General features: G+C 42.0%; 1 protein-coding gene across 2 annotated transcripts in view; it reads left to right on the top strand.

The window, feature by feature from the left end:
• Positions 1-25686, top strand: part of KIRREL3 (kirre like nephrin family adhesion molecule 3) — a 781414-nt gene that overhangs the window by 471920 nt on the left and 283808 nt on the right. For both annotated transcript variants that reach the window (XM_087706343.1, XM_087706345.1), the window contains exon 3: positions 23440-23589. In XM_087706343.1, coding sequence (XP_087562469.1) covers positions 23440-23589 — 150 coding nt within the window. The remainder of the gene's footprint in view (positions 1-23439; positions 23590-25686) is intronic.

Below are 25686 nucleotides of genomic sequence, written 5' to 3'. Positions count from 1 at the left end.
ATATTCGCAAGAGCAAAAGCTCAGGGACAATTAGTGAGTGATCCAGGATAGAGAGGTAAGTCACTTCATATTGGAATACTCCAATATAATATTCTGAGACTCAGGTCTGCACCAAGACTTTCTGTCACCTGAAATAGAGCATCAAATTCTTCCCTCAGTCAAGATATGATAAACATAAGCATGACCAAGTTACTTAGGCCTCCAGCCATATATACTTCAGGATTTCTTCCCGAAATTGGCAACAGAAGAACAATAATTTAGGTAACTGATCCAAGGTTGCCTTTTCATTCCACCCCCTCCCCAATCTTCTAAGGAGAAATAAAAAGGCCATTCAAACCCCATGGAAGTATATGTAGAACAGTGGTGGGTTTCAAAAAAAATTTGAACCTACTCTGTGGGTGTGGCCTCCTTTGTGGGAGGCCCTGCTTGACAGCTCCATATAAATAGCTGTCAAGCAGGGCGAGGTGCTGAATTCCTCTCGTATATAGTTCTTGTTCTGTTTGCAATAAACCGCTGTTCCAACTTACCTCAGCCGATGTTACCCTGCCAAGCTATGACATACCCCACTTCTTGTTTAAGATATGGACCAGGCTCCGAGTTATACAAAAAAAAAAAACACAAGATAGCAGGAGTTAGATCACTGGTAGGGCCGAGGTGGCGCAGTGGTTAGAGTGCAGTACTGCAGGCCACTTCAGCTGACTGCTATCTGCAGTTCAGCGGTTCAAATCTCACCGTCTCAAGGTCGACTCAGCCTTCCATCCTTCCGAGGTGGATGAAATGAGGACCCAGACTGTGGGGGCAATATGCTGACTCTGTAAACCGCTTAGAGAGGGCTGAAGGCCCTATGAAGCGGTATATAAGTCTAACTGCTATTGCTATTGCTATAGAAGCAAATGGCAGAGGCAATTCTAATTCTTACAGGAACAAAGCAATTCTTACGGAAGCAAAATAACAAGTTACTATTTTGTCCCAGTAATTCTACCTATTCTACTATTATTCTGTCCCTTCAACATTACCATGTCTATATGTTCAGTAGTATGGTTTCCTTCCAGATGAGATAAACAAACAAAAACCAAGAACGTATAGTCCAAATTATAAATCTTGATGATCCAGGCAATGATCTTTCAAAAAGAAGTATTGATTATTTTATTCTCAGGTTAGAGAGATCTACATGGTTGGGCATTTTTTCATTATTTTAAGAACTGATCAAATTGACCATCTCTGGAGCATATTAGTTTCAGAGCATTTAACACCTTTTCCCCCAGCGAGCTGTTTAAACCCACGCTCTAACAGGTTATATTGCTGATATTGTTGGTTTCTGTCAAATATAACCTAATATTCTTCTTTTTCCTACCTCTCATGGCAATAGAACCTAACAATTTCATTGTTCTTGGTCTGGTCACAAACAACAAGTAACATCTTTTGCCCTAAAGACAATGCAGCCCGATATTGGACGACGAAGACAAGAATGCAGTTTTACCACAAAGTAGAATAGAATGAACTCCCGTTACTTGTGCCAGCTTTTGCCAACCTAGCAGTTTGAAAGCATGTAAAAATGCAAGTAGAAAAATGCAAGTGGTGGGAAGGTAACAGTGGTCCATGCACCTTCAGCGTTTAGTCATGTCGGCCACAAACTTTGGATAGTGCTGGCTGTTCGGCATTGAAACAGAGATGAGCACCACCCCCTAGAGTCAGAAACAACTAGCACATATGTGCGAGGGGAACCTGTACATTTACCTTTTAGAATAGAATAGAATAGGATTCTTTGTTGGCCAAGTGTGATTGGACACACAAGGAATTTGTCTTTGGTGCATATGCTCTCTGTGTATATAAGGAGAATAAAATACATCCATCAAGAATAAGAAGATGCAACCTTAGTGATAGTCAAGGTTACTAATAAGCTATCTAATTGTACTGGTAAACAAATAAAAACAATATAAATTGAAAGATTCAAGCAACATGGTTCTAGTCATAAATGGGGAGAGATCGATACTAGGAAGGAAGAGAAGAATAATAGTAATACAGTCTTTGTAAATTATTTGACAGTGTTGTGGGAGTTAGTTGTTAAGCGGAGCGATGGCATTTGTGGGAAAACTGTTCTTGTTCTGGTGTGCAGTGCCCTATAGCGTCATTTTGAGGGCAGAAGTTGAAGTGAAGCAAATACTGGAGAAAATAGATTTTGCCTTTGAGCTATAGAGGAAGATAGGTGGCTAAAAACATATACTTTTAATTCAGAGTGGCTTGGAACTTCTGACAAAGTAAATCCTGCTCCATTTAGCCTTGCATTCTGTGCTAAGCAAAGCAACTCACTTTATTCCAAACTTCATTCTTTTCATTAAATGTTAGGCTTACACAAAATGTTCTCTTACCCACCCACCTTTTGAGGATGGGTATTGGAACCAGTCATCTGCACTTCATTTCCTCAAACTGAAATATCTAGAGATTTTCAGATTCAGATTCAGATTAGTTTATTTGTATGCCGCCTTTCTCCGGGAGGGACTCAGGGCGGCGAACAACTCAAAAGGGGAAAGGGGGACATAAAACACAATACACGTAATTAAAATACACAAGAATCACACAGGCATACAAGTTGAGAGGGGGGGGGAACTCATCAACCCCAGGCCTGCCGGCACAGCCAGGTTTTGACGGCTTTCCGGAAGGCCTGGAGAGAAGTGAGGGTCCGAATCTCCGCGGGGAGTTCATTCCAAAGGGCTGGAGCTGCTACAGAGAAGGCCCTCCCCCGGGTGGTAGCCAGGTGGCATTGGCTGGTGGACGGAACCCGGAGGAGGCCGACCCTGTGTGATCTAACGGGTCTTTGGGAGGTAATTGGCAGCAGGCGGTCTCTCAAGTCTCATTTTGTCTCCGAAACATTGGCACTCAGTGTATTGAAGGATTACCCATGCTGAAGGTTTATAATATAAAGCAGGGGTATCAAACTTGATTTCATGGAGGGCCGCATCAGGGCTGTGTTTGACCTTGGGAGGGTCAGGTAGGCGTGGCCAGCTTGGTGTCACTCATCTCGGGGGCACCTGGGGTGGCCCGAGGGTTTCTGCCAGAGAAAACGGGCACCTGAGGTCTGGTTTCGGCTGGGATGGCCTCCTGCAACCCTCTGCCAGAAAAACTTTTCACTGGCAGAGGCACCGCAGGCCGGTCCTTTGCTGTTTCCAGGGTTGCCCCAATGGGTCAGTTCTAAAGACCCCTGTGGGCCTTGAGTTTGTCACCCTGATATAAACAGAGAGTGAGAAAGATGGAGGATTCAATGCTTCTAGAATTCTTTCTTTGTTTCAGGATCACGAACCTCTCCTTGTGAGACCTGGTTCTAGAAATTCATAAACTATAGACTTTTTTTTAATGTTCCTGGTTTTAATTTAATGTATGTATGTCTTGCAATGAACCCGATAGTGTTTACTAGCTAATTTGCATGTCTTAAACTTTCTCTGTCCATTTAGCCATCTTTAATAAGTATTCCAAAAGAATGTTGTACATAAAATCTTCAGTGTATAACTTTCAATTCTTTGCTTCACTTCCCTTGACAGACACAGCCAGTTTAGTTTTAATTTTCAAATTTATGCTCTTAATTGAACTTTACAGCCTATCTGATATTCCCAGCAAATATTGATGGACTCAGACAACAGCAAGGCACTCTGCCTACAAAATCACACACCTATGCACTTCTCAAGCCAATACAATAGCATCTCAAACGTTCCTGATACATTTATTCACAAATACAGTAAGCAACAACATATACTTAACTTAGGGACACGCTGGCTCAGTGACTAAGATTCTGAGCTTGTCGATCAGAAAGTCAGCAGTTCAGCGGTTCGGATCCCTAGCGCTGCGTAACAGAGTGTTACTTGTCCCAGCTTCTGCCAACCTAGCAGTTCAAAACCATGTTAAAATGCAAGTAGAAAAATAGGGAGCACTTTGGTGGGAAGGTAACAGCACTCCGTGTGCCTTCAGCATCTAGTCATGCCAGCCACATGACCATAGAGACATCTTCAGACCACGGTGGCTCTTTGGCTTTGAAATGGAGAATTGTGCCGGCCCCTAGAGCCGGAAACGACTAGCACTGATGTGTGGGGAACCTATACCTTTACCTTATACTTAACTTACTCTCTCTCAGTGCTGAATCATTTGCTAAGCATTTATTCTCATACATGATCCATTTTTATTGTTCTAAATTAAGCAATCAGAATTCAACTTTCAACATTCAACTTTACACAAAACATTTCATTATTTGACCCTATTCTCTTTATCATATGATTTCTCTAAGCTGAGCCGAATTTCTTTCTCATGTACATTTTCCAATGATTTGCTGAAAAGTAAATCTGGTCTTCTTCTCAGCATAAAAGCTAGTTCCCAAATTTTGCTGCCATCTCTTGAATCATAATGATAGATAGATAGATAGATAGATAGATAGATAGATAGATAGATAGATAGATAGATAGATAGATAGATAGATAGATAGATAGATGATAGATATTGTAGGTAGATAGATCTTTGTAGTTTTATATGAAATCTTCCTTCCTTTCCCTTTGTAGAGGAGCATCCTTATAGCCAGCATCCTTAGAGCCAGCAATCAGAGATACACTTTGTTAAGAAACAAGAGGGGCGGGGGAAGCTAGCTTCATACAAGCCCTGTAGCTGAACCTTCCCCCCACCCACACATCCAAACTTAAATGTAATTGTATGGTATAAAGCAGGAGTTGGGAATATGTGGCCCAGGGACGTGCAGTCAAGGGAGGCAGGGGAGGCAGAGCCTCACCACTGTCATCATGAAAATAAAAATAAAAATGTAAAAGGAAAAAGGCGAGAGCTGAGGTCAGGCTGAGCTAGTTGCTGCCAGAGTCACAGTGGATGACTCTGCTTAGTGCTTAACTGTTTAAAAAAGCCTCTTAAAAAGTGCCCTCTAGAGGAGAAGGCAGGAGAACGATGTGCCTCACCTACTGGTGTAACTTTGTATGTGTGTTTGTGTGTGTGTGTGTGTGTGTGTGTGTGTGTGTTTGAGAGAGGGGGGAGGGAGGGAGAGAGGGAGGAAGGAGAGGAAGGGAGAAGAAAAAGAAAGAAAGAAACTTATTTAGCAAAGGAGAAAAATAAATGCTTTTGCTTTAAATCGGAACTGAGCATGCCTGGCTGTGGAATTCTGGGAGTTGAAGTCCACAAGTCTAAAAAAATTGCTGCCTCACCAGCCATAAACCTCACCGCATGTCACTGATGTGGCCCTACAGACATGGTTCAATTCCTACTAATCTGTCAGGCCCCAAACCAAGAATGACACTTGGTGATTCTTCCAAGCTGAGTTTTTATTGTTTTCACATGTATAGACATCTTGCCAAACTGAAAACCCTAATATCTGCACTTGCAATATACTCTGGGGACTATTGGGGAGAGGCTGTCTTCGCCCTCTTTTTCTCACACATAGTATCTGATCTGGGCTGCCTCTTACTCCTCTGGGATGCACCCCCTTCTTCCTGGGAATCTCCCTTCTCGCTATATTCCATCATATAATCCCAGACAGTAGGTTGAATTATGATGAATGCTAGAAGCTATAACTGAGCAACAAGCAGACGATTTCACAGCTTTATTCTTGCCCCAAGAATTCTGGAAATGATCATTTCCCAATGCAAGTTGATTTATACTTCCCAAGCTTCTCTCAATAGGAATTTCCGTTCTAGTGGGGACCTGAGCAGCAAATCCATCTTTTTCAGATGAATGATGCTACTATTTTGTCCTTCCTTTGGATCTACACTATGAATGCCATTGTATTTATTATGAGAGCTATGAGGACCCTGACTTATTCAAGAAATGGAGAGATTCGGGAAGGCAGTACTGCCCAAGTGCCAGTAGGGGGAGAAAGAGAGGGAGTTCAATTTGCTCTCCCACCTTCTTGCCAGTCAACATTTGTCAAAACCCAGGTTAAATCCAACCCTAGCTGTTCTTCCTCCTCACTCATATCAGCCTCCAAAGACAGCTGTCTCTCTGGTGGCTGGGACGTGTCAGGTCCCCCTGGTTCTATTTCTATGTCCGATGCAGAATATCTCTCAGACCCTTCCCCAGACTCCAGAACTGGCCCAAGTTCCTTCCCAACCTCCTCCTCATCTGAGTCTGCCTAGACACACAGACAGACAGACATGAATCCTAAGTGTTAAGATGCCATCTGGAAGCTATTACATCTGCATTAATGTCCTTGAGTAGAGGTAGGCAACATGGTGTTCTCCAAATCTCCTGGATATTTAAATCCCAGGAGCCAATAGCAGGAGATGGATGCATTCTAGTCCAAAATCACTGAGAAGATATCTGGATGCCTACCTCTGCCCTAGAAGGGTCTACATTTAGGATGCCATTTCAATATAACTGGGAACTAGGAAAAATACATTTCGTTTTACCTTTTAACAGACGCTTTGCATCAAATTCTAATCTTCCCTAGATTAGGATAGTATTGTGATGCTGAACTCCCCATTTTTTAAAGAAATGGACGACTCAGAAATGTATACGAAAAAATCTATTTAGAGAAACAGACACAAACAGTGCTTATTTGTGTGCTGCTGGCAATACAAAGTGATGCAGTTTACGGACTGAAATAAACCCAGCGCTGGAGAAAATAGGACCAAAAATGAAGATTATCAGTTCAGTCTGATGAATGGTGTCTTTTTTTGCAGCCTCCAAGTTGCCTAACCGAACCATTTCAAATCAAGATTCAGCCCGCATCCAACCAGGATTATGTGCGAGAGCTTTTTCACGTTTTGTAACTTGATGACAAAAGGCAAAACCAAGGCTTTGGGGGAAAGTATCTCTCATGTCTACCAGTTCTTAATTTCAACTCACAAGTAGAGTGGGAGAAAAGAGATGTCGAAAGGGAGCAGTCTGGGAAGACCCATCCACCATTCTTGATCCAATTTTCCACAGCCCATCAAGTTTCTTAAACAAATGAAAGAAAGAAAACCCAGAACAAAAACCTTTAAAAATTCTTCACTTCTCAGGGTAATTGCCAAATGAACTCTCTACTTAATGGACATTGTCAGAGGGCATGGATAGTGGCTCTGTTTTCCTTCTTTCTCATTATAGCTTGCACAGTTCCCAGCTGACAATGTGATAATTTTTTTGCTGATAGAACCATCCTTTCCTTCTGTGCCTTTCCTTTTCGTCTCTCTCTTTGATTGCACCCTGAAATTACACTCCTGCTACAAGAAAAGGTAAAGGTTCCCCTTGCATATACGTGCTAGTCGTTCCTGATTCTAGGGAGTGGGTGCTCATCTCCGTTTCAAAGCCAAAGAACCAGAGCTGTCTGAAGACATCTCCAAGGTCATGACTCAATGCCGAAGGTGCACGGAACACTGTTACCTTCCCACCAAAGGTGGTTCCTATTTTTCTACTTGCATTTTTACATGCCTTTGAGCTGCTAGGTTGGCAGAAGCTGGGACAAGTAATGGGAGCTCACTTAGTTACATGCAGTGGTGGGATTCAGCCAGCTCGCACCTATTCGGGAGAACCGGTTGGTAACTTTCTAAGTAGTTCAGAGAACCGGTTGTTGGAAGAAATCTCCTTTTGTTTTTGTTTTCCACTTTACAGGGCTAATCCTGTAAGGAAGGCAGGAAGGAAACATTCTAGTGCTTTTTTTAGCCTAATCTTTATTGACCTGCTTACAGAAACTGCCTCTCCATTTAACTCTTATTACATTGTAACAGCTAAGGCGAAGCACCCATCGACTTGAGTGACCTTGAGTTGGCCAAGCCCACCCATTCACATGACCATCGAGCCCCAACTACCCAGATGGTCATTAGGGCAGAGAACCGGTTGTTAAATTATTTGAATCCCACCACTGGTTACATGGTGCTAGGGATTCCAACCACCAAATCGCCAACTTTTCTGATTAACAAGATCAGCCTCTTAGCCACTGAGCCACTGCATCCCTTTTTCCCTGGTACAATACTGCCCCTCTAAAAACGAGACATCTTGAGAATACTTGAGACTACGGAGTAAACTATGAAACCGTGATTAGTTTCTAAAATGGGGAAAAGAGGGAATGCAAAGGAGTGCAGAGATGAAGGCGGCGGGGGGGGGGAATTGTTTCCAAGTTCCTCCTCTTAATTCCTTTTTTCTTTCAATATCTATTTATGCTTCTCATTCTCAGCCAAATTCTTCCCCCTTTTTACCATTGCAAATCAAAGACCTAGGGGCAGGCACTGTGTGTATGAAGGGGGGGCAGAGGGGGTGGGGGCTGCTGATTAGAGCTGTCTTGAAATTAAATTAGAAAAGCTTTAAATCAGAATAAAACTGTTAGTAGCAACTTTCAAGGCCAACTTGATTTTTAATGAGACTCCTTGGAGACTGGGCTGGAATCTCATCAGATCATGAAAATGTGAGAACTGTTTGCAACTCATCTCCTTTCCAGGATCACAGGGGAATTGTGAATGGTCAAATAGGTGCGTTTTGTGGGGCCCCGGATCTCTTTACGGTCTTTCCAATATTCTCAAATAAATAAAATTTGTTTATTGCTAACACCATCAGTAGTTTGAGGCAGGGTTTTTTTTTTAAAATTCCCTTTCAGCCACTGTTTTGTCTATTTTTCTCCCCCTCTACACAAACCTCGCTTGCCAACACCTTGAGGATACCTAACTCTGATTGTCTTCTTGAAGCAGACTCATTAAAACATTAACTTGTAAAGAACTGGCAGGCATAGTTGCCAGGTGAGTTCATTATATTTTTCCATGATTCAGAAAATGTTGAGTCCAGCTCTGTCTCAAAGGTGCTAAAAAGAGCTCATTTGGTTTGGGGGTGAAGGCATCAGGCTAGAAACTGGCATCCGTGAGTTCTAGTCCCACCTTAGGCATGAAAGCCAGCTGGGTGACTTTGGGCCAGTCATGCTCTCTTAGCCCACCTCTCGCAGGCTTGTTGACATGGTGTGGAAATTAAGAGGCGGAAAGAGTATTAGGTATATTTGCTGCCTTAAGTTACTTAGAAAGTAATAAAGATGAGATCATAAATACATACATACCAGGGGTGGTTTCCAGCTGCTGCTGCTGCCGGTTTGCTCAGGGATGTGCTGTGCGTGTGCGCGTGCATGCACAGTACTAAAAAAAAAAGATTCTGCGCATGCGCAGAAGAAAAAAACAAGATGGCGGTGCCTATGATGCTGCCGAGAGAACCAGTTCAGGGGTGTGGCAGGCCAAGTGGCTAACTACTTGGCTGAACTGGTCTGAGCCAGTAGGAATCCACCTCTGATATATACAGACACACCTGTGTTTCCACGAATATAAGACCCGGTCTTATATTTTTTTTGCCGTCAAAAAAGGCACCAGGTCTTATTTTCAGGGGATGTCTTCCCCTTCACAGTGACAGCACCAACAGCCCCACCCAACAGGAGCCACCTGCCAGCTGACTTCTGTGGCCACTTGTCACCACTTGCGAGCATCGCCCCCCCCTGGCCTCCATTTCGCTGTCAGGGGCATTCAGGAAAGGCCTCTGCAGCCAAGAAACAGACTCTGGATTGTCTCCCCTAGCCTTGTGTCACTATCGGAGGCCTTCAGGATCAGTCCAGAGCTCTGTTATTGGCTGGCAAGATGGAGGGCAGGGTGGGTGCCATGCTCGTCCATCCAGAGCCCGCTTCTCGGCTACAGAGGCCTCTTCTGAATGCCTCCGACAGCGAAACGGAGGCCTGGGGGCAGCGACGCATGAAAGCGGTAACAAGTGGCCACAGAAGAAGTGGGCCAGCAAGGCAAGTCAAGTGTCAGGTTGTGCAATTGTCCAAAGGTAAGTAGTAGGATAGCTCCTCCCCCAACCCCACTCTAGCTTAATTTTTACTCCTATACCTCGCCCCACCCCGGGGGTCTTAACTAGGGCTTATTTGGGGGGAAGGGCTTATATTGGACCCACATATTAAAAAACCAAGCTAGGGCTTATTTTTGGGAAAGGTCTTGTTTTTGGGTAAACACGTTGTACATACATACTTTAAAGATCGAAGGAAGGAGGAGACGTGAGGCGACTGAGGTAAATTGAACAGCAGTTTATTGCAAACAGAGCAAGAACTATATACAAACGGAATTCAGCACCTTGCCCGGCTTGCCAGCTATTTATACGGAGCTGTCAAGCAGGGCGACCAATGGGAGTGCTCCTGGCAGCCCGCGCTCAGCCAGCTGTGCTTTAGCCAATCAGGCGCAGCTTGGCTGTTGCTGGCTGTCAGTCGTAAGTCGAGGACCTGCGGCCGTTCGCAGGTCGAGGACTTAGCGCATACATACATGTATACATATGAAACTGCCATCCACTGTAAGTTTTGTAGCAGTCCTTTAGGCTGTTAAGAATATATCTGTCCAAACATTGGTACTTGGGATCTTTAGAGTAATTGAACCTACCATTTTCTGTATTCTGTTGAAGTTAAAAACCGAGCTCCCGGGATATCTCATCATTAGCCATGTTGGCTGTAGCTCCCGAAAATGGTAATTCAGCAACGATTGAAAGAGATATTCCTCATAAATTCTACTACCACTGTAAAGAAATAAATTTATGGATTGTTGCATCTGAGGTTTATCGTTAAATGGAAAGCATAATGTTGGTATTGCCATATGTCAGTAAACATGCTTGTCCGTGTCAAACATTTTAATAGTACATATTTTTTCCCCTTGTTTTCTGGGGTTTTAAAATTCTGTCTGCCAGGATTCAGTTTTCTGTTTCAATTTAGTGCTATATCAACAAGAGAATAATTATGGAAGCTATCGAAATAGAGAAACACCCCCACAACATGAATAAACGTGATGATACCTCCCGCCTACCAAACATCTGGAAACCAGCCCTAGTCAACAAACGAGCCCCACCCACCACCCAGGCCGTTACAACACGAAACAACAACGGACACACAGCCAGCACCAATCAGCACCAATCTACCAATCATGATACAACCACACAACCAATCATTCCACTTACTGAAACAAAGCCAGCACTCCACAACCTGAAAATGGCGAGTGAGACCTCGCCGAAACATTGCCAAGACAATCTCAATCTTACATGGGAAAAGACCCGAATACACACACACACACACACACAGAGAGAGAGAGACACACACACAGACACACACGTATATATGTAATGTTTACCATTATATTCTTTTTATTGCTCCATATCTTCAAACATACTTTTGGCAATAATAAACATGTGAACATCAGGGGTGGATCCCCTCTCTTTAAAATTGTGGATTGAAATTGCAAGAAAGTCTTGCTCAAAATGACATACAAAATTTGGTATGAATTAGATGTCTCCATACTGGACATATACACTGATTTGATTAAATAGACCTGAAACTAATTTGATAGACAATTCTTGTTTCACTCATATATTTCTGCTCTACTGCCTCATTGATTTTTATCAATGCATTGCCACAGTTAATTATGAATGGCCATCCATATGTTTCTTGCTTAATAGGCTAACATTGAATGTATTTCCTACCATAGTACAGTAGTTCATAATTATGAGGATATAAATTATTTTTTCCTCTAGTATTTTTTTTCAAATCCTGCATAAGTAGGCCAGGATACAGAGTTCTTCACATGCTCACTAATAAGACCTTGTAGAAGTAAGGAGGGAGGGAGGGGAGGAGGGAGGAAAGGAGGAAGGAGGAAGGAAGGAGGGGAGGAAAGAAGGGAGGAAGGGAGGGAGGGGGAGGGGAGGAAGGAATTATAATGATCTCTGCCAGATTCCCACGAAGCAATTCAGTGGAGAAGCTGGCAAGAACTCAGAAATTGTTCCTGCTTATAATACTACTACTACTACTACTACTACTACTACTACTTTGGTCATTCTGTTTCTGTTTCAGTAAGTAAACACCTTTGAAACAAGGACCCAATGAGGCATGGGTTGCCTACTTATTACTCTAAAACCTTTACTTGTAAACCACTTAGCAGCATCCACTCCAAAAGAATTTTTTTTAAAAAAAAACTAGGCAAATGTCTTAGATTATTTTCAGCAACAAAGGGAGTTGGGCTAGATGATAGATCTACCTCCCAAGAGTGGTTACCAGTGGTATGCAGGCTCTCCAAAGATTTCACATTAAAACTGTAGTTATGCCTGCTGTCTTCATTGTTTTCTATTAAGAGCTGTGGTGCAGTGGTTGGATTGGAGTATTGCAGGCTAAATCTGAATTCCACTGCCAGGAGTTTGATACTGACCAGCTCAAGGTTGACTCAGCCTTCCATCCTTCCAAGGCTGGTTAAAATGAGGACCCAGATTATTAGGGCCAAGATGCTGACTTTGTAAACTGCTTAGAGAGGGCTGTAAAGCACTATGGGGTAGCATAGAAGTCTATGTGCTATTGCTATTAATTGATATGATTTGCAACTTATGAGTAATGTAGTACAGTACAGTAGTTCTGTGCTGGTTGTGGTGCATCTCAAATGTACTGAACCATCATATTTCCTGGATTCTTCAAGAAATGTTTTAAGATGAGTATTTAGGATTTTTTAAAACTGCATTTAATTATTAATATGAACTATTGTATCCATAGGTTAATGCCAAAATGAGACAATGCATATCTAGGAAAGTACTTTATATATATATACACACAAGAATGTTCATTCATTCTGAGCACAGATGCCCTTTGGATAAAAGAAGGCAGAAACCTTCCTTTAATCCTATTTATTAAAAACGATCCATTTTCAGATGAGTTCAGTTCTCGTCAGGAAATAGTACCCTTAATGCAATCTGAAAGCATAATTATTCTTTCAACAACAATTGTAATAATGTAATTCTGTGTTAAAAAATGAGAAGGAGTCTTATAGCACCTTTTTCAGCCTAACAAATTTTATTTTAAAATTTATTTTTAGCTTTAGCTTACAAAGAGCTTATGCCTTTTAATAAAATTTGTTAAGCTGAAAAGGTGGAATCAGACCTCTTCTGATTTCGAGCTACTGTAGGGTAATGCTGCTCACCTCTAACAGTATCTACAATAATTCTGTGTTGTATTTTTTAGCACACTGAACACCCTGGGCAATTATTTATCTGTGTGGGTTTTTTTTTTTTTAAGTTCTATCAAGACAATCATTGAACCCTAACAAAGACTACCAAGGTGATATGTATTACATTCAAAGTGAACTGAGGAAATAATGCTAAACTGAGTTAAAGATAGAGGCGCAAAGGCACCGAAGATGTGAGCTAAAACTCCAGCATTATAATTAACAACTATTAAAGGCCAGACATAATAAAATGTGTTCGAAGCTTTGGTTCATGGGATTTTATAGTTGTTCAAGAAAACAAGCTTTTCCCAGATAAGGAAAATCTTAGATTACACTGAGATGGACAGACTAACTTTAAAAATAAAAGACAAAGAACATTACTTGATACGGAATAGATTTTATGAGTGGTTAGAGATAAGAGGTAGAAATTAGATGAAGAAAGATTATGAATATATGAATTGAATACAAAGATGGTTTATAAATATAAATATGCCAATACGCTTAACAAAAGTATAAATAAGCTAATATAAAAAGAAATTTAGCCAAAACTATTTGATCATATTATTACTATTATTATCAGTATATGTGTTAAGAAAGAATATCTTTTTTTTGTTCTTCTTTTGTAAATGGTATAGCCTGACAATACACTGTATTCAAAATGTTTATGGAAAAAAAAACACAAGCTTTTCCCATATTTCGGTTTCCGAGTCTTGTCTTTTCAAGCTGTTAAACAAGCTTCCTTCACAGACAAGGACAGAGAAGTCAGAGATGGAGTGACTACATCAGGAGCAATGTTCACCCAGGGATGAATGGCTCCACATTTCCATAATCATTTTTCTGTTTGAATTCATTCACAATTTCAAGGACTGTTCGGCGTCACTCACATCGTTATGGCAGAAGCTGGGGAGGGAGGAAGAATCCTGTTGCATTTTATTAAATATAACTCATGCTGTCATTAGTACAGGAGATTTATAAGGGGTTTAAAGTACCTTGGGCAGGTGCTAAGTCATGTTGTAAGAAGATGTGGCTAGACGAAAATGGATGTTTCCCCACGATATTCTGCTATCTTTGGGACTGCTGTGTCCTGCATATTGGTGAGCTTATGCTTGGTCAGAATAGCAATAGCAATGGCACTTAGACACTGCTTCACAGTGCTTTACAGCCCTATCTAAGTGATTTACAGAGTCAGCCTCTTGCCCCCAACAAACTGAGTCCTCATTTTACCAACCTCGGAGGGAGGGAAGGCTGAGTCAACCTTGAGCCATTGAGAATCAAACTCCTGGCAGTGAGCAGTGAGTTAGCCTGCAAAGACTGCATTCTAACCACTACACCACTCTTGGCTCTTGTGACAGATCCAAGAATGTCACAAGCTTTTCCCCCAGTAACTGATAGGGGGAGTAATTTTAGCCCCCTCAGAGAGGGCCCGCAATCTGGGCGTCCTCCTGGATACGCGGCTTAGTTTAGAAGAACACCTGACGGCCGTGACCAGGGGGGCCTTTTACCAGGTTCGCCTTGTACATCAGTTGCGCCCCTTCCTGGATCGGGATGCTCTGTGCACAATCACTCATGCCCTCGTCCTTTCTCGCCTGGACTACTGTAACACTCTCTACATGGAGCTGCCCTTGAAGAGCACCCGGAGACTTCAAATGGTCCAGAATGCGGCTGTGCGGGTTATCATGGGGGCACCTAGGTGCTCCCATGTTATACCCCTTTTAGGCGGCCTGCACTGGTTGCCGGTTGTCTTCCGGGTGTGATTCAAGGTACTAATTATGACCTTTAAAGCACTCCATGGCTTAGGCAGGGTACCTGCAAGACCACCTACTGCCACCAGTAGCTCCCACCGTCCAGTGCGATCCCACAGAGTTGGCCTCCTCAGGGTGCCGTCGGCCAGACAGTGTCAGCTAGCGACCCTCAGGGGGAGAGCCTTCTCTGTGGGAGCCCCTTCCCTCTGGAATGAGCTGCCCCCGGAGCTTCACATAATCCCCGACCTCCGGTCCTTCCAATGCACCCTAAAAAGTTGGCTTTTCCAGCAAGCCAGCATGGTCTGAACAAAACAAAATAAATTATTGATCATTGTTAATTTTAATTTGAAGGTTTTTTTAAAAAAATGTTATTGTCAATTCTACTTGGGCTTGTTTGGGATATTCTATTTAATTTTTTAAAAAACTTTTGTATTATGTGTTTCTTTTAATGTTGTACGCCGCTTTGAGTCCTTGGGAGAAGGACAGCATGTAAATCTAATAAACCTAAACATAACTGAAACAGGGCTCAAGAACTGATGAAGGGATGAAAGAGAGAGATTCAATTTTCACCATTAAGGCCAATCCAAACCCAACTCACACTGACTCGTTCGTCTGGGAAATTTACTTACATTTCATTGAGCTCCATAGAACATACTCATAGAACGTGCAGTATGTTCTATGGAGCTCCATCTCTATGGAGATTGAAAAAACCCAATCTTTTCACTTTTAAGTGCCAAGATGAGGGATCCTGTCCGAGGCATAGTTGGGTGCAGACCAAACTTACATCTCCAGAGATAGAATTTTGTGGATGTGTTTCGACTGTCCTTTAGGCAGATTTTTTGTTTTTATTTAGACAGGGATTGATCTGAGACCTTCAGAACATGTTCCTCAAAGTCAATGAAAGTAATAAGGCTTTCTCCCCCTCCCCCCATGATATACTCTACACAAAAGGCTGGTTTTTCACTGTGGTCAGCCAGAATAAATTAACAATTTAGGCTCTGTGTGGGAACCCTTTTAGAATGAAAATAAATAATTTTCATCTGTTTGGGACAGCCTCCCACAATATTGTCCCACAGATTCTGATATACACAATTTCGTTTTGCGTTGCTTACCTGCCTTCTGCAGAAAATGGCTGAGATGTAACTATAATAAAGGTAAAGGTTCCCCTTGCAAATATGTGCTAGTCATTCCCTACTCTAGGGGGTGGTGGTGCTCATCTCCATTTCAAAGCCGAAGAGCCAGCACTGTGTGAAGACGTCTCCGTGGTCATGTGGCCGGCATGACTCAATGCTGAAGATGCATGAGGTGTAACGCTGTTACCTTCCCACCAAAGGTGGTTCCTATTTTTCTACTTGCATTTTTACATGCTTTCGAACTGCTAGGTTGGCAGAAGCTGGGACAACTAATGGGAGCTCACTCCATTACACTCAGTGGTGGGTTTTAAAAAAAATTTGGAACCTCTTCTGTAGGTGTGGCCTGCTTTCCGGATCCACTGTGGAACCTCTTCTAACCGGTTCAGTAGATTTGACGAACTGGTACGAACCGGTAGGAACCCGCCTCTGATTACATTGCACTAGGGATTCAAACCGCCGTACTGCCGACATTTCTGATCGACAAGCTCAGCGTCTTAGCCACTGAGCCACCGCATTTCTCAGTAACTAAAATAGGGTTTATTAATTGGAAGCAACAGTCCATAGGAGGAACATAAAGGCACTAGTTGCCCTAACCTTAAGGTCATTGAGAACAAAATACATAGTTAGAGCCACCAAGAATGCTCAATCCCAAACTTTTCCGGCCAAGCCAACATTTCTCCCAGAGAACCTGAAAAAAAAACTCTTCTTCAATTCCTAAATTCATCCAGTACCCCCTAAAATCTAAAATCACAAAACCCATCTTTTTACCAGATTGTAAACATTTGATGTCCTTTCCAGCAGCTGGCAAGCTTTGCACAGACTTGGCCATTTTTGGGTGGCACTTGACTCCAGAAAGATGGTTCATTTTATATGTGGCTTCCTGCCTTCCAGTGTTGATAAGTGGCATCTTGAAATGGGCAGGAAGGGAAAGCTTATTGCTTAAGCTGCAGTGATGAATTAGTTCTCTTGGCAGCTTTATCCCACAATAGACTCCACTATGTAGAAATAAGGACCGTTGCCCACACTTGAGAGACAATATTAGATGGTAAGGGGAGGTTCGTTTCATGATAATTGAGCAGTTTTCAAATTCATCTAGGGTTACAAAGGGAGACTGTCAAGTTGTTTAATGAGCCATTTAGCAAATCCCTCATGCATATTATCCCAGCAGCAACAATGCATATGAGCCTGCACATAGAGAAATCTGCCCCCCAGTGATGCCATCCCGCAGGGCAAGGCCTCATTAGTCTGCTGAAATCATAACCGATGCCAACAGAGCTTGCTCAAAGGATCCATTTTGTTTTCCTTTTACGTTTGGGACTTATAAATTTAGCCTCTCCCCCTTGCCTTCTGCTGCACGGCTCTTCCTCAAAGAGGACTAGACTCACGCTGAGCTTTTATTTGTTCAATGGCAACTTATTTAGGAACAGGACTTATATCCTGTGAAGGTTTCACTTTTAAGCTGAAAATTGTACCTTCCCCCAACACTTTCCCTTAATTCAAAATGCAGTTAAGGGGATTTAAAGATAAACCTTTAATGCCTTAATAGAATGATAATCTGCTTTTATGTCGGTTCTAAAACTGTGCTGAGGGGCCACATTTTTCAGAAAAGCAGAGGTAAATCATAGAGTTTGAGTTATGCACATTTATTCATGATAATTAGACATTGCTTGGGTTTGGGAGAAGGCTACAGCAATCATTTTACACAAAGGATCGAAAACAACCAGCTTTGAAATACTAATACTTCCAATTACATGGGGAAGTGTTGAAAGAAATGTCCATCTAGGTTCAGTTCCAAGTGGGAAGAAAGACAATGGAAGCATGGAGACTATTTGGAAAGTTGTTTTTTTTAATGTTGGACAAGATAACATGGTTTGAGGTCCTGGGCAAAAAAAGGGAAAAGATGCTGAGAGCGTCTGGGTTTTATGTCCTCTCTGGACTTTTGAATTTGAGTTTGTATTTCATGGTTATCCCATGAGGCCATGCAGGGGCAACTCTGTAGGTTATCCCGAGTCCCAAGTTTATGTCAGCCTTGCTGGGTGATGTAATCTTCCCAGGTGCCATGTTGTGAGTTCTGTTGCTAGATGAGTCTAATTCTGTCCCGAGGGCCGTGTCTTTTGTGTTGTAGATAAGCTGGCCCAGACCTTAATGACCCATTAACAAATGTGGTGGGGCTGATTTTCTGCCTCCCTTTTAGGGGAAATATTCTGCCCTTTTAAATATTTCCTAAAATATCTCATTTTCCTAGGAGCAGGGTTGCTAACTTCCTACAGAAGGTTAAATTTTTGGACTCCTTTAATCTAATCAACTATTGTAGCTTCGTAATCTGGATTTTTTTTATAGTTGGAGACAATTCTTCTCACCCCTCGCATTGCATTTTTGAAATTGTCCAATGTCTCCAGGTTTCTTTTAGATATAAAGATCAAAACCTGGTCAATCCAGGATATGCTTTATTTGTGAGGAAAAGCTGGAATGTTCGGGCAGGTGTTTAATGGTCAAAGTTGAAGTTCCTCTCCTCCTGATGAAGGTGTGCACATGCACAATCTTACAAAAACCACAATGTATCACCCTCAACATGTTGGCACCAGCACGGCTGCAATCCTAATGCGCTCTACATGGGGCAGCCCTTGAAGAGTGTTCGGAGACTCCAGCTGGTCCAGAATGCAGCCGCGCGAGCGATTGTGGGTGCACCTCGGTTCACCCACGTAACACCTATCCTCCACGAGCTGCACTGGCTACCTATTGGTCTCCGGATACGCTTCAGGGTGCTAGTTATTACTTATAAAGCCCTACATGGTAGGGACCGCCTTCTGCCGATTACCTCCCACAGACCCATTTGATCCCACAGATTAGGCCTCCTCCGTATTCCATCTGCCAGCCAATGTCGGCTGGCGACTACTCGGAGGAGGGCCTTCTCTGTGGCTGCTCCAGCCCTTTGGAATGAGCTCCCCGTGGAGATTCGGACCCTCTCAACCCTTCGGGCCTTCTGGACAGCCGTGAAGACCTGGCTGTCCCAGCAAGCCTGGGGTTGAGTTCTCCCCCCTACTCGAATTTGCTGTGTCTGTTGTGCTTTTAAATTGTTCGTATTGTCTGATTGTTTTGTCTTACTTTTTGTAATTTCCCCTCCCTTGGCTTTTGTTCAGCTGCCCTGAGTCCCTTCGGGGAATGGGGCGGCCTACAAATTGAATAAACTCCAAACTCCAAACTCCAACTATGTTTTCTGTGCCTGACAATAAGCTGTATACCACCAGGATCTAACAGTAAATCATTCTGAATTTTAATAAATGATTTTTATCCATGTGGAATGCAAGTCCTTGCTTTCAATTAGAAATGTGAACAGCCTAGTATACAAGGGATGTATTTTACTTTTTAATGAAAGTAAAGGCAGCATTTAGCCATTCACGGTGAGGAGTGATTGTGGTGCTTCGGAACAGGATGTCCCTTGCAACTCCTTCTCTTCTGCCTCACTGCTGGGGAGGCTGTTTACTTCAGAGGGGAAAGTGGCTAATTAGGATAAATGATTGAGGCTCACAAAAGAATCTACTGAATAGGGCAAAGAAAATGATCCTCTGATCTTTTAAAGCTAAGTATCTGGGTCACTCAATCAGCTGTTTGGTGACAGACTCCAGGTAGTTCTTCCTTGGTTGACCAATAGCTAATAATACGAATAGAGTAAAACCTCTGATCATGAATGCTTCTGACCAGGATCAAATCGGGTTGTGACCAAAAATTCACTTTTTTTTCGTGACTCATTTCCCCTTCTGCGCCATTTTTTGGGGGGTAGGTAAGCACCAAATTTCCAAAACTAGGTTCGTGTCACGACCAAATCGGTCCGCAACCAAAGTTATGGAACAAATTATGGTCGTGACCAGAGATTCTACTGTATTCTTATTCAGAGGTTTCCTGAGTACTAAATATAAAATGCTGGGACTAATTTAGAATATCGAGCGGACGGAAGACGCATGAGCCTGGAGTCAAGTCAACTAGTTTATTAACACAAGAGAAAAGGTGACAGCGATTCAAACTCACGAAGATCGCGTCAAGGTATTTATACCCGCAATGTAACCATTTAGACCCAATCAGAGGCTGAGTACTGTCCAGCAACTGCTGACGCAGTACCTCGGCCAATCAGGGAACATTTGCTGGCTAGCAACAAGCTATGCTGCGTCCCAGCCAATCAGGGCGCAGCATAGGCTGTTGCTGGCCCGGTCAGAATAACTTGGAATATTCTACAACTAAAATGAAGAACATTCTCCCTTTCTTACCCTCTCTGCTTTTGGAAGCATCATGGGAGTGGGAGATCACTATGCAGGAAGCAGAATGAAGGGCTATATGGCTCTGTCCCTAGCAGGAGCCTTTTTCTATTGTATGAGATACCACCTCATGGAATATCCAGTAGAAGAGCTCAAAGTTGAACTGTTGAGCTCGGTTGTTTTCTTCCAGATGTTTCACCACCCGAATATGTAAGAGTGCTGTTGACGTTACCTAGTTGGGTAATGAAAAGTCTGCAAGGAAACAACCACATTCGCAACAGCTCCCGTGGAATATCCTGTTCTAGGTATCTCAAGAAGTATTTGAAATTAGAATTCACAGACGTATTTTTTTTAAAAATTGATCCAGTTTGGGGGCGTGGCGAGACTGGGGTGCTGCCGGTTCTGTGACCCAGGCCAAATCACCACTTCCGGTTTGGCCGAACTGGGCCAAACCGGGAGGAACCCACCTCTGAGTGGAGTTCTCACTTCACAATCAGGAGGCTGTGAGTTTGATCCTAGGTAGAGGCATATATTTCTTTCTCTGGGCACAATGAATATATATATATGCGCGAACAAAACTCCACATTGGCGACAGGAAGGGCATCCAGCCATTGAAACACTCTGCTAGCTTCATTCAGTTGCCCAGACTCCACCCCACAAGGGATTCCGGAGTTGTTAAAAGAAGAAGATCATGATTTGGTCAGATTGATTCTTTCTTACCCCAGATGGCTCCTATTAGATGCTAACCAAGAGCAACACAGTGAACTTCCAACATACACAATGGACATGCACACACATCTCTTCTTACCACAAAGCAAACATCTTCCTCTGGTTGTATGTGTCTCCATACTTTTGACAACCACAAGCAAGGAAATAGTCATGCTTTTTGTGGGTGGGTGGATGAGTGTGCCTTCAAGCCTAGTAACTACCGTACATGGATAATTCTAGGTATCTCAAGAAGTATTTGAAATCAGAATTCACAGACGTATTTTTTTTAAAAAATTGATCCGGAGTGGAAACTGAGTCCTATTAGCCAAGACTGAGGAAACTAGCTCTATTCAAATGTGAGACGCATTCTTTTTTTTTTTCCTTTCCTTTAATTTTTTTCCTTATAATTTTAGTGTAAATTACAAAACGAATAGACCAATGAATAGTAAAAATACACCGAAGTGAGGAGTAGAGGGAAAGAAGAGGGAGGAATTAAGAGGGAGTGAGAAGGGAATGTAAGGAGGGTGAGATGGTGGGAAGGGGAGAAAGGAATGGTTGAGGGGGAGGGGAAGTAGAAGAGGGGATTGTTGGAGGGGAGAAATGAAAGTTGGAAGGGTAGAAGAAAGGGTGTATGAAGGATAGAAGTGTTATGAGTTGTGTTTATTGCTTTTTTTTAACTGCACAGTATTTAAGTGATTGTATAAAGGAAAATGAAAATGAAATAAAAAATGTTAATTAGAAATGTGAGAACGCATACATTGTCATGTTCCAGCCAAAAAAAAGTTCCTTAATGCCCCAGAGTGTTGGACCTGAAATGGTAGGATTAAATCATGGGAAGGTAATGCTAGTTGAATGTTAGAAGTGGGGGAGCTGGAAAATCTTCCTTAAAGCAAGAAAAGTTAAATAGGGAAGCCAATTATCTTGGGAAATGGTAGGCTAAACTCCTGAAGCTGAATTACACACGCTCTTCTCTGGATTCATTCTTGGCTAAAAATGTCTCCATCTTTTTCGTTGCCTGAGAGAGGGGAGGACTTTCAAAAAAAAAAGATAAAAGTAGCTCATTATGCTTAGGCCAGTGGAAGGGAGCTCATCCCTCTGTTGCCTAGACAACAAGGGTATGCTTATACTGCTCATCTCTTCAGGCCTTGCTGCAGCCTGTGAGAGAACAGCAGGGGAAATCACCTGGTTGCCTAGGCAACTGGGCGATATTCTGTCTTTTCCGGCTGTATGATGTGACTCAGATCTGTGATGGTAGAGTTTGCAAAAGAGCCACAAAAGCTTATTGAATTCCACAGCTTGTCATTCCGTGACCTACAAGCCATATTTCCATTTCACTCATTTTATTCATAGGAATAGGTTCATATTTCACAGAATAGTTCGTATTTCCGTTTTTGGCACTTCCTGGATCTCCTTTCCCCAATATGACACCTTCCACACACAGTGGAGTTTAAAAGAAAACTTTGCTGTTTTATGACTGTAATAAAGATGGGTTTGGTTTGATTCTGTAAATTGTGTTTGATGTACACGGAAGGCACCAATTTAAGAGAGGCTTTCCTGGATTATAGTGGTTCGGAACAGTTTTCTTTGAATTGGACTGGACAATTTCCGCTCAGCGTCCATTTTTTTTGTGTTCAAATGTTTTATTTCATTTTTCATTTTCATTTCATACATTCACATATATACTGTGCCTGATTGAGGCCATGTAACATTGAGCAATAAACACAACCCTCCTTGTATTCCCCAAAATACAAAACCAGCTCAGCGTCCATTTTTATCCAATCCACATAACCTGCTTTTTCTTTCTTTGAGAAACAAAAATGTTTCACACAGGCACCGTTTACCTCGAAAGGGACATGCCAGCATGTATTAATCCTTTTAAAAATACATTCTTTACAACACAAAATTTGTACTTGGATGTGTTTTTGAGCTGAGACTACGGATCATCAAATTAAGAGCCATGTGAAAACAATTTTAAAAAAAAAACAAGAAAATTTTGACTTGCCAACAGCACTATTTCAATGTGTGTCATGGAAACTTTGGAAGTGGAGTAATTTGACGATGTTCAAAGATCTTTTTTAAAAAAAAATAGTTTTTTTTAATTTTCCATTTTTATAACATATAATCACATGTATACTATTACATAGCCAATATCCTATTGTATTAAGTAGTAATTACATCAGTTCCTCTTGTTATTAATGCCCAGAAAGATAAAAACCCATTATTAGCTCTTCTGCTCTCCATACACCTCTTTCTTCCACCTGTCTCCTACCTCCTTTCTTCCCTCCATCATCCTTTCCTACTCTACTTCCCCTTCCTTTCTCCTCTCTCTGCAATCCACTCCTCCTTATCCTCCTCATCTTCCCCCCTTACCCTCTCTCCTATCCCTCTCTTCCTATCTTTCTTCTCTCCTCTGTTTCCCACTCTTCCTCTCATTGGTGTATTTCCGCTTCTGAGCAAACTCCATTCTATGTTGATGGTATTTATGCTTCCGTATCAATAAACTTAACATATCTTAGTTTTAAAGAAAAAATAAGAGAAGACAACGATGTTCAAAGATCTTATTCTGCTTTTCAGGTGTGAGAAGCTTCATCCCATTCGTGTTTCAAGCATTTGGAGCTCCCGGATTCCACGTTCAAACATTCATTCTGCTTCTTTTCTTTTTCTCCAGGTTCAGCATCTTCCTTTAGTCAGCAACCTCAGGACCAGGTGGTGATAGCTGGACAACCTGTGACCCTCCTGTGTGCTATTCCCGAATATAATGGAATTGTGCTATGGATTAAAGATGGCCTTGCCCTCGGAGTAGGAAGGGATCTCTCCAGTAAGAATATATATATTTTTAATTATTTTTTATTTATTCATTAAATGTATATACTGCCCATCTCACTGTCAAGCAACTCTTATTTGTTTGTTAAATATTTTTACTTCTCATTTGGCCAGATCAGGAGTGTTACAGTGGTCTAGAGGTGAAGCCAGGGGTGGGTTCCTCTACTGGTTGGTACTGGTTTGCTTTGCGCGTACTTTGTACCTGCACCTGCCGCCTATTGCTCACACATGCGCAGTTGACTATAAATTGCTCTGCGCATGTGCAGAAACATGCTGGCAACAGCAGAACCGGTTCGGGGGCGTGGCGAGCCTGGAACACACACACACACCACTATTGTTATATATAGGTAAAGATGGGATTACAATAAAATAAAGTCCTACCTTGCTTCTTTTGTTTTCCACTGAAGAAATCTCCTGATCTCAGAAGGCACTAGAGGAAGGAAGTTAAGACTGAGCATCCTTGCTCTGAATACCATGTGCATTTCTTAATTTTGTGGTGAGCCAGCCAAAGTCCTCGAGAGACTAGTGCACCATTTTAAACTTGTATAATACTTATACAAGTTTAACCGAGAATAATAACTTTATCAGATTTATATCCTACCCCAGAAATAAGCAGACCCTTGGTGGCTGCTTTTGCTGGTGGTAAGAATGAAACTTTGAACAACTGTCTGCCTCCCAGTTATAAACATTCCAGTGTATGGCATACTTATAAACAGAGCCTTGAGAGTTTGCTATAAAAAGGGGAATCCTGCTCCAGGCTTCAAAGCAATGATGTGAGAGCCCTTTTCCCTTAACATACCTAAGGGAGTGATCTGTGCATTCAAGAGGGACCGAATCAGCTTCAGGGCATTACACAAGCCAAGTTCTGTTCATTTTTTTTTTGCTGAGTTAGCTTATTAAAAAAAATATGTTCCTGTTCTCCTTACTAAGCTTCCTTGTCTGTATTTTGAGATTTAGGTAATCAACCATCATCTTTCACATCCCCTTGCAGGTGGAAGCTGCACAGTGCATATTGCTAATATATTTGAAACAATCTTTTCTCTGCCTGCCCAAATTTGGGGAAACCTTAAAAAAATGGGTTACCAGAGCTAATGTGATTGACATCTCACTCTGAACAATTTGAGCAATTGGCTTTCTTGGGTCTGATTTATCAAGCTGGGGGTTCTGCCTGCTTCTGGAATTCCGGCTCAGCTAGTCATCTAATTAACTAAATACAAACAAACTCTTCATTTGTTTTTCTCCCGGTTCATGAGAGCAAATCTTGTTGTTCCTAGCTTGGGGGGAGAAAAGGCTTCAAAAGCATGTAGGTTAATGCCAAGATACCTCTGTCTTGCAGCTCATTAACAATATAACTTGAGAAGAAGTGAAATTTGGGGGAGGTCTCTGAACCTTCTGTCCCTTAGAAAACTGGGAAGAGGAAATTAAAAATGCTCATTGCCCCATCAAGATCCTACTAAACCTCTGCTGTCAAAAGCAGTTAATAATAATGCCCTCTTGTTAATGTCCGTATAAGTCCAGTATTTGGTAAACAAAGAAGCTCTTAAATAAAGACAAGTTCATTCAAGATGCTGGGATGAGGACAAAAGTTTCCACACAACAAACACCGTTTGAATAAAGCCCATGGATTACTTTGTGAAATGAAAGGCTGTGCTTCAACATTCTTCTAAAGATGGAATCCCACCAGTATGCTTAAAAGTGTGAAGTGCCTAAATGGTTTTCTTTGGCCTAAGCTATCCCAATTATATATTGTGGTGCATAACATTCTCTTCCAGGCATTAGAGAGGTCCTCTTCTTAAGGGCCCTCTTGAAAATAAAGCAAAGGAAAACTAAACAAAATAACAATGGCCACTCAGTAGAGGCAAGAAAGTGGGAGAACAGAGTTCAAAAATGGTTTTTAAAAAGATGAATTCCTGCAATGGATGAAGGTTTTTTTCTTCTTTGTCACCATCTGTCCTTCCTCAGAAAGAATGAGTAGCTTTAAAAACAAACCTGTCGAATGAGGTTTTTTTTAAATAGTTGAACTTATTTATTTGGCATTAAGTTTCTTTCTTCCGTTTGCCTTCAAATTTTTATTTTGGTTTATCAGTAGTAC

Source organism: Thamnophis sirtalis, unplaced genomic scaffold (assembly GCF_051295495.1).
Source record: "Thamnophis sirtalis isolate CommonGarterSnake01/CBP01778 unplaced genomic scaffold, rThaSir2_p1.2 scaffold_2, whole genome shotgun sequence".
NCBI lineage: Eukaryota > Metazoa > Chordata > Lepidosauria > Squamata > Natricidae > Thamnophis > Thamnophis sirtalis.
This window is presented reverse-complemented; position numbering and strand designations above follow the sequence as displayed.